The sequence below is a fragment of the Nothoprocta perdicaria genome, unplaced genomic scaffold (genome assembly GCF_003342845.1).
Source record: "Nothoprocta perdicaria isolate Ctin4 unplaced genomic scaffold, notPer1 scaffold_0, whole genome shotgun sequence".
In the NCBI taxonomy this organism is placed as follows: Eukaryota; Metazoa; Chordata; class Aves; order Tinamiformes; family Tinamidae; genus Nothoprocta; species Nothoprocta perdicaria.
The window spans coordinates 17,151,807-17,161,701 of record NW_020454092.1 but is presented as its reverse complement, the minus strand read 5'-3'; the positions used below and the strand labels follow the sequence as shown (position 1 = coordinate 17,161,701).

Genomic DNA, 9,895 nt, shown 5'->3' with positions numbered 1-9,895 from the left:
TAAAGCTCACCCTTGTTTCCCATGAGGTCTCATTCTCCTTTCTGGCTCTGGCTTCAGCTCTTTGTCTCTCTTCAAGCCTGTGCTTTGCAGCTGTAGCTGCATCAATGTCTCTGATTTTTAAGTTGTAGGTTACATCTTTCCACAAGCTTTAAAAACAAACAAAAAAAAAGAACAAGTTTGAATGAAAAGACTGCTGTATGGAAGCAGATAGTGCTAGGAGGTTGTAGAAACATGTTATTGTTATCATTATTTGTATGAATTAAGGTAGGTTACATTTATCAAAAGTACAGAAATATATAAAATATTTATTGAACCACAATCACTTTGCCAGAAGTGGGAAATTTGGGAAGAGGCTCTCTGGGCCTCTGTGAGTGAGAACTGCAGATCTCCTCTCCCCGCTTAAAACCCAGACCAGCTTGGAACTTGGTTTTGTCCTGCACAGGGGCCCACTGAAGAGCACAGCTCTGTGCAATGAGTGGCGTTAGGGGCATCCACTCAGTCGCAGTGTTCATAAAGGCTTGGGTGCTCATTAACTACAAATGTCTTAATTTTCAATTCAAATTCTTACCAGCGAGATTCATATTCTTCTTGGTCCTCCAGTTTCCTTACCTTCTTCTTAATCGTAGGCATTTTCTTGGTATCTATAAAGACAGAGTTCTCCTAGAGAGAAGGTAAAAAATAAATAAAATTAAAAAACCACCGAGTTCTTCATATATACTTTTCACGTGTATGTCACTCCTGGTTGTCAGAAAATACATTAACATATTATTCTCTTTATTTTTATAACAAGAGGACAGTCAGACTACTGTAATAATAAATTAACAAAATAAATTCAGGACTCTTATCATGAATTAAGTATTCTTGTGATCTTTGGGGAATCTTTATAGGAGTTACAACTACTAAAGCTCATATTTAAAAACTTGGCCCTTCTGTTTTCTTGTTGAAAAAGGAAAAAATAAAGAAGCTGTTTACCCCTGTTGTGTATTTTGCATACATGACACCATTCCATTCTCCTTCAATGGAGCAGAAGGGTTTCTTGTCATTAGGAGAACTAGAGAGAGAAAAATAGTCATTTTTTTATTTGCATTACACTAACCAAAAGAGCCCAAGGATCCAAACTTTACTCGTTGATGTAAAGGGCTTAAAGCAACAATCACTGACACTGAAAAGACAAAAGTTCTGTTTCTGAGGGGAGGGTTTAGTTCAAGTGGCACAACCCTTAAAAGAAAATGGTGTTCCAGTATACAATGGGTCTTGCCTTAGGTTTGCAGTTAAAAAGCTCAGGAAACCAGCAACAGGCTTTCAAAACAGATCTGGAGGGAACTAGAGGTCTTTAAAAGCTAGGAAGTGCTCTTAAGTTTATGCCTGGTTCTACTGGAAAACACAAAGACTATTTTAAAAGTGAGGTGCAAAGTGCAAGTGCTACGAAGTGACTTAAAAACAGTTTATAAACATCCCTTGGCCTGCATCCCTTTCTGATGTTTATATTAGTGGCAGAGCAGCCCTCCAAGATGAGATTCTGTGTGCACAGGATCTAAGCAAAACACACTAGAACACAGGTTTAAATAAGTACAAAATGTATTTAGCAGCAGAATATTAACGACACACAAACAGGGTACGGGGCAGAGCTGTTTCAGGATTTTACAGCAGTGCATAAAATTGACTTCTTTAAAAATAAGCAGGTAGAAGTGAGATGAACGAAAGACACAAAGAGGCTTACAAAATTTCAGCTGTAATTCTGTGCTTCTTTCCTCCATAAAACGGTTTTGTGTGGAAGACTATGGAAGCATTATAGCCTGTCTTTGAGCAATTAATACTGCATTCTCCACCCAGTTCAATCCATGGTACAGTGAGAATAGATCTGCAATAATAAATGGATATTTATAGCCTTTTAAGTGTTAAATAACCATTTACGTATTAAAAGGCATTAAAAATGAAAATATCAGCTAGAGCATTTACTTGCCTTCCATAACCATTAGGGAAGGTCAAAATATAGTGTTCATCATAGTCTAGGCATGTGACGCAGCCTATCAAAGAAAAACATAGATTTAAAAACATCTAGCAAAATTCCTAGAAAACTGTTCATAGCAATCTCCTGAAATATTTTATTAAAAGCAGACAGAAAATAAAAGAGAAAGGTGAACAGTTGTATTCTTTCCATAGATGCCAAGTAGGATTAGCTTCTAGAGAAAGCTGGGAGAATTGTGGTGCTCCTCCAAAGAGAGGGGCTGAAGCACACTTTGTGTAAGCTTTCTACACAGGGATTCTCAAGTTTCTGGATATGTAAAATCCAGCTATATCAATTCAAATTCTCCTCAGGTTTAAGAGAATGACTTGAAATATTTTCTGTAAAAATGTGAGTTGCAGAAAGTTAATTTCTCTCTTACTAAATTCACACTTACCTTGCCCTATATTATGAACACCAATAGACATTCCTAGGAATTTTGACTTGGTCCATATATGAGCATTGAATTGTATCCTCTTGTTAAAGCACTCTGCATAAAATGCTGAAACTGAAGGGGGAAAAAAAAAACATTACTCAAATTAATCTATCAGGAAATATTGCAAGGGGTCTAATACTTACATGGCTGCAGACTTTGCAAAACGTTTCTCATTAAAACCCAGTCTTTAGAGAAAACAACTCTTAGCACTCAAATTCATACAGAAAACAAACTGAAGACCTAAACTAAAAGCTGACTTTACTATTATGCCTATCCAGACAAATGAGATACCAGCTGTATTAGCAGATTTACTGTCAACTTACTTGGAGGATGATGAGAGACCTGCTCTGCCACAAACGTTACGCTGCTCTTACTGACCCAAGGAATTGGTCCTTCTGAAACTGGTTCCTGCAAGATAATAAAGGAGGCTTTTTCATTCACTGATGGTCTTCTCAAAACACCAAAACGTGAATGGATGCTTCTAAGAGAAGAGACTTCCACATTTAAAATAGGCTTCTAAAAATGTATTGCAGTATTCTTAATGCAGTTGCCCATTCACTCATTTGAGTAAGGAATAACTCCTTATTTCTAAACCTAAGATGTCCTTCCGATTTTTGCTTTCTCTCTCTCTCTCATATATATATATATATATATATATATATATATATATCTTTTTTTTTAAATATAAGTATTTAGAGGCATGATACCAATTGTCCCAGTTTAACTGGAACTATCACATACAAACCCAATTACAAACTAATATTGAAATCTGCTTAGCTTCTTCCTAAGTAATAGCAGGTGGGTGGCAGAAAGTTTCCATTTTTGCTTCTGAGCAAGTCTGAGGTGCACATTAGTAATAATTAGATTCTGTACATCTCACACCCATATAACACATTCATTTCCTGGGACAAAACTGGAAATGCAGCTCAGAAATTAGAAACACCAACAAAACTGTCTTCTGCCAACAGAGTCCAAATGTTCACCACAAGAACAACAGAAAGATTTAATCAAAGAGTAAATGTGAAAAAGAGCAAGAGAGAAAGAGAGAGATGCTAATTTCAGGACTGATCTGAATAAAAGGGAGGAGAAATGCTGATTTTTAAAAAGAAACTCTAAAGTGCAATGTGGGATTGCACACATTTCAACCTAGAAATTTGTGTGGTTCCACAAAGTGGCTCTGATAAAAGACAAATACCTCTAACATCAAGAACTCATTAAATTGGAAAGATGCTACACCTCTTCATCACATGCAGGACATACTGCACCGAGGTTACAGAAAGTATTTTAGCAGATGATCTCCAGAACAGATACAAGTGCCTCACTATTAAAATGCAAGGGATTAGAGAACCGGTAAGATCAGAATTATGGGGAAAAAAAAAATTCATACTCAAGTGCTAGAAAACAATTCATAAAAAAAATTTCAACAAGTCAAAAGGTTTTTAGAAATAATTAAAAAAAACCTCCAATTTTGCTATGCAAGATACTTTAAACATCATCTGCCCAAGGAAAAGGAGAAAGGAAGAAAAAATAGCTCAGATACTGCCACATTTTTGTCAATTTGGCTACATAAATATAGTATGAGACATTCAATCAGTACCTTAATAGAGCTTAGGAAATTACTTGTGTTCATTCTAAGCACCAAAACCAGATACCACTAGAAAACTAACCATATCGTCTTCACCTTCAGTGCCTGGTAATACCCAGTGGCACCGGAAGATCTCGCCCAAGATGGGATTGTAAGGCTTTTTAGCAACCGATCCCTTTCTTCCTGCATGAAAAGCTGAGAGGTACCATTTAACCACTTGAACCATTCGCTCCTTTGGATCCTTCTGGTCACTGATGCTGCATGAAACAAAAGAGAAAAAAACATGGCTAGGCAATATGTTACACAAGCAAGTCGCTGCTTCCTCACAGGAATCTAAATGTAAATATTAATGTTCCAAGTATTGTTGCCCCAAATGCAGCAGACTTTTTGAATACGTAGAAGTTTGGCTAGACAGCACTGCGCTTAACTGACTAACTTGCAAGTTTAGATCAAAACTCCAGCAGTATTATTCAAAACCAGTAACACTTTTTAGTCAGTCCACAAGAACTGTAACAATAACATGACCTGGTAAAATGCTCTTTAAAAATCAAGTACCTGACAAATAAGTCCGGATGTGCAAAGAAGTCAGCATACATTTCCAACAATGATCTTCTTTCCAGGATAAAAGTTGGAAGAACCACCTAGGGAAAAAAGCGGAGGAAAAAAAAAGAAAAGAAAAGCTTTTTACATACTAATCACAAATAGCTTACACACTGCCCAAGGCTTTTTATGTCTAAGTCAACTGTGCTCTTCAACTTACCAATGAGTTCAGACATATGCAGGTCAACCGGCATCTTCTGTATAACCTAAGGTCTAACTGAATTGCTTCCTCCTGTGTGCATTTGAGTCACACCCAAAGCACATGCACCTTATGGCTAAGCTTATAGAAAGCTGTTCTTTAATATAGCACCACTGATCACCTTTAGTTTCTCTTATGTGTAGACTGTGTTTTAGTTTTCAGTTACTGCCAAAACCTCATTCCATTTAGTCACATCCTCTTATATATCCAGTGGAAACGACATTTCACTCTCACCTCTATCAAGATGAAAATTACTCTCTCCCCTAGCATTATTCTTCCCCAACAACATTCATAGGATTCACTCATGTGGACCAGCTCAGCCTGATCCAGTATAGCTTAAGCCACTGCTGAAAGCTGTGTGGATTGCTGGAGTTGACTTCAGAGTGATGCAGACCAAAAGCATTCACTCGATGCTTTCTTGCAACTTGTGGTATCAGTAACATCGGGACTATTTCAGGAGTAGCCCCCAAACAGACATATTTTGGATTGCTTACTGTTCAGGATAGCTGGAAACCTGTATTTATATGTGAGCTACTAGCTACTTCCTCACAAGTGTTTTCAGTTCATCTTTTTACTGTCCATTCCTGTTTCAGATTAGAGAGTTTAGAAAGTCACCCATTTAAGGAAGCTGATGTTATCTAGAATTATTGTTTAAGTGTAACCAAGGTTTCTAGAAAAATCATTGCCTCCAAAATGTTATTCACTGCATCATGAATCACATTCTGGAGTTCAGTACTTGCCAGTCCCACATGCAGCATTTTAAAATAGGCAAGCAACTTAGTCAACATGATCCCAGTTAACCAAAGCATTTCAATGTATGCTCAGTTCTCCTTTTCATTTTATCTTACTGAATGTTACTGAATGTTTGGATCTTGTATATCCTTGCTCTAGAAGGTGGAAGGCCTGGATAAAGACACTACTTCATACAATATTCCTCTTATTCCCAAGTCTACAGACAAGGTCCAAAGTGAACAGACAGGTTATTTTCCATTTTCAACCTATTTCCCCAGTCTGCAGGATTTTACCAGTTAGCTATATTTATTCTGCTTTGATTTTCCTCTACCCAGTAAAAACCCCAATTCATAAATTTATCACACAAAAGACATTAAAGCTCAACTAGGTCTCAGAACAAATGTACAGTTAGGATATCACTTTAATATTGATTTACACATAGTTCAGGGTAAGTCCCTTAAATGAACAGTAGGCAAATGAACAGTAGGCATCTTACCTTGGTTAGATCCATTCCTAATCTAACTTGTGACAAGAGGTGCATAATAACACTCTTATGTTCTTCTACCGATTCTCCTTCCCCATCATCATCTCTGTCATCAGGAGGATCAAAAAGATCTAAAGAAAAAGACAAACAGCTTTCATCATTCTTTTCTGAAAGATACAACATCTTCAAAGAATGACTATATTTAATTTAGCATGTATATTAGGTGTCAAAAAAACCTTAATCATAAAATGAAGGTTTTAAAGTCTTCAAATTTGACAATTCTCCATTAGTAAAGGAACAGCAGACAAACCATTTTCCAAAAGTATTGTGTCATGTACACAAGCATACATACATATGTCATAAACTGTGTTGATGTATATCAGAAGCAAGAGCTCCCTATTGAAAGCTAATGCAGTTCTCTCACCAGCATCATTTGTCCCGTTAGACATGGAAGAATTGAGGGACTCTGTGGTATCCGGGCGTTTCAGACTGCTCCCTGTGCTGCTGCGCGTCAGAACGGCGGCAGACCCTGAAGAACTGAAGAACAGGATTAACTTTTCATTATTCACAATCAGCCAATTCAGACCAAGTTATTAGAATTTGATGTACATTGGCATCAATTTCCTAAGGAGATCAGTGACAGACATTAGCATATGCTACATGCTGACTCACAGAAAACTTGAAATGGAATAAAGCCTAGTGCCTAGGAAAGCCTGCAGGCTCAAGGTTGTAAGATTAAGGCACAAAAATGACTATAATTCCTCAACGAAACACATACTATGTCATAAAATTAATTTTCTAATTTAAAGAAGGAAAAAGAAAGACTGTAATCAGATTTTTGGGAAAAAGAAATCAACTTCTTCAAGATTCTCTACTAAGTCCAAGAAGGATCATTTATTTCCCAACTTCTGAAACAAACACGTATGAAATATCCAATGGTCACAGATTAACTCTCCTTCTGAGCAGGTGGCTTCCCAAATTTGAGCTGCATTGGTTTTGCCAGTGCATATGTCACGTGTAATGGGGAGGTACAGGAAGAATAGGGGAGGACAGACAACCGTGCTGTGGTGGAGTGATCTCACTCTGTTACATGAAAAAGTTTATTTCTGACAGTATGATTTATTTGCTTTTTTAGATTAACCCCTAAAAGTAGACAAGCCATGCACTGTTTTCAGCAGTCTTGACTCTGCACTCTTCCAGCTACTTACTCTATACAGCGCTTTGGGGAAGAACTGCTCTGATAGAATTCGTCAGCATCATAGAACTCATCCTCACTGCTTGAGTAGGAAAAATCCGGGACTGTATTTGGAGAGAGATTGACGTGGCTTGGAGAAGTGAGGCTGCTGCTAGGTGCTGACTGTCCACTTCCTACAGAGCATTAGAAAGGTTTACAGATTTAATAAAACAGAAATGATTTTAAAATCCCTCACTTCTAATTTATGACTAAATCAAATTAATAAATGAAGTGAACTCAGAAGATAGGATAACTTAAAAAATTAGTGATAATTAGTCTGGTTCAGGTATGCAATATTGATTAGTTCCTCTTATAACAGATGCTAGTGGACTTCAAGCAAAGTATTCAAAGACCAAAGAAAACTGTGTGAAAGAACAATTCATAAAACTAGCTTACATTTAATGTAAATGAGCGGGAGAGTATATGATGAAAAACGAAGGCGAAATTCTCTATATATCCTATATTGTTTCAAATGTTTTTAAGGCACAAGATTTTCCTTATTACATCAGATAAGGCATCCAAACCCTGTACACAAATAAGACTTTTCCTCACAGTTTAACTACATGTTGTATAATTCATTTCACATGAGGTGTTTGAGCTCAAGAACTCAGAATTTAAAGACTTTTTATAGTTAGCAGTATCCTACATGATAGTTAATTATTAAAACTCTGTGGAAAGAGTATTAAACCTTGAGCTTCAAAGGTTAAGCAAAGCTCTAGCTGTTGGCATTCAAGCTGACACCTCCTGCTGAGAGGTAGATTATCCCAGAGCTGCTTTCTGCAGGGTTCTTATTGCTTCTTCTGAAACAACTGCAGGTAGGTAATGAATTAAGATAGATATCAGGTCTAATTTAAGATGACAATTTCCATGTTCTTTCTGCATTCTTAAATCATACTTAAGATAAGAGAAGAACAGAAAAAAAAGGAGAGAGCATATAGTAATATATTAATCAATTTCCAAGTCTTTAAAAATAAAGTTTTATAAAGCCAGTGGCAATCATCTAGATTGTATTGATATTTTCCCCTCACTAAGACTTGCTCTTAAGTCATATTAGGCATTTTTGGAATATTGCTATTACAGCTAGCACAAACAAGGGCTGTTTTCTTTTGTTTTATTAAAATATAAATGAAGGCCAAGTAGTGAGTGAGGGTTTTTTTTCTGATTTACAACCCATCAATAAATCAGGTCATATTTTCAAGTTCTTTTTAACTTTAGTTTTGGCAATATCTCATCATGTTTTTCAAGGGAGAATAGCTTTTAGGTATTTGAACAAAATACTATAATGCAATAAAATTTTACAAGCTCTGTAGTTCAATTTCATTTTAGTTGTATACCATCCATCTTACTCCCAATTACATCAGAATAAAAAAGAGGAAACTCTGATGAGTGATCATTGGGAATATCAGTATTGCTCTCACAGAGAAGACTAAGAACAAAATTTCTAGTGGTTTAAACTCTTCCTTTATAATCAGCCAATATAGCATTATCATAATAGACAGTTACATTAGATTACAAACACTATATATTCAGGCTTTGTTTCTTATACTTTGTTACAACAGTCGCACAAAACGGTACCTGTGCTATTTGGTGTTGGAGTCTGATTTCCAAGTGATGCTACCACAGGTCCCACTGGTAAGGATGAGGGTCGCTGCTCTGATTTGCACAGTTGAGCAGGTTCTAGGGGGATATTTTCATATGTTAAAACAAAAACCCCATGTTTAAATAGGAGAATTTGTGCTTTTTGTTGGAAAAACAGCCTCTGCATTTAGACTGCAGCTTTACATTCCTTTCTGTACACCATACCTGGAGGTATGACAGTCTGGGAAGGCATTGTGCTGATCACTGATGGTTCCAGAGGACTAGGCTGATACACTGCGTCAACAGGATTTATAGTACTCTGAAATAAAGTAAAAGTACATTTTTTCCTTAATTCAGGAGAAGAGAAAAAAAAAAAAAAAAAAAAAAAAGTAAAGATGTTAAGAACATTGTGAGCAGAAGAAATGCCCAAATGCAGGAGAGCAAAGTCCTGAGAGAGGAAAGACACACAAATGGACAGTGGAGGACACAATAAATACTTTCAAAACAGTAATACACTGATTCTTTACATAAACTAAAAATACTAAATTGAATTTGCTACAGATCTCAATTATAAGTGTTCTGTATTTCAAACTTTATCTTTGACTATGCTTTCCATGTCCATTAGTAACTACTTCGTGCAGGAGAAGAAAGAAATCATCTGACAAAATTAGGACAAGAAATCTCTATTTAAAAAAATAAAAAAGTAAAAAAAACCTTCTGAAAACAATTCATCCAGACAACACTAAGTCAAGGCATGAATTAAAATACGATATTTGCACATTTACAGCCATAAAGCGGCATTTTGTTGCCAACGTTTCTTTGAATACAAACTGACAGTTTTCAACACATCTCCAGTTCCAAAGACATCTCAACTTAGCAACAAATTCGATCTCTCTGAAATCCAAGCACCAACCCAGTTCTGTACTCAAAAGTCACTGGCTTCAATAAATGTTTTTGGCTTTTAGATCTCCAAGATCTTTGCTGGGTAAGTGACCATGGCTTTTAATTCAAATTAGCATGGTTTTACCTTGCTTAACTGATC

The 9,895-nt window shown here is 36.4% G+C and overlaps 1 protein-coding gene across 2 annotated transcripts in view; it reads right to left on the bottom strand.

Moving 5' to 3' along the window:
* OSBPL9 (oxysterol binding protein like 9) overlaps positions 1-9,895 on the bottom strand; it is a 51,733-nt gene that overhangs the window by 451 nt on the left and 41,387 nt on the right. For both annotated transcript variants that reach the window (XM_026034090.1, XM_026034097.1), the window contains 14 exons: positions 9,079-9,172; positions 8,851-8,952; positions 7,250-7,409; positions 6,466-6,578; positions 6,054-6,172; positions 4,582-4,667; positions 4,109-4,283; positions 2,765-2,849; positions 2,403-2,513; positions 1,964-2,027; positions 1,721-1,861; positions 973-1,051; positions 569-660; positions 11-146 (listed from right to left, as the gene is read on the bottom strand). In XM_026034090.1, coding sequence (XP_025889875.1) covers positions 11-146; positions 569-660; positions 973-1,051; positions 1,721-1,861; positions 1,964-2,027; positions 2,403-2,513; positions 2,765-2,849; positions 4,109-4,283; positions 4,582-4,667; positions 6,054-6,172; positions 6,466-6,578; positions 7,250-7,409; positions 8,851-8,952; positions 9,079-9,172 — 1,557 coding nt within the window. The remainder of the gene's footprint in view (positions 1-10; positions 147-568; positions 661-972; positions 1,052-1,720; positions 1,862-1,963; positions 2,028-2,402; positions 2,514-2,764; positions 2,850-4,108; positions 4,284-4,581; positions 4,668-6,053; positions 6,173-6,465; positions 6,579-7,249; positions 7,410-8,850; positions 8,953-9,078; positions 9,173-9,895) is intronic.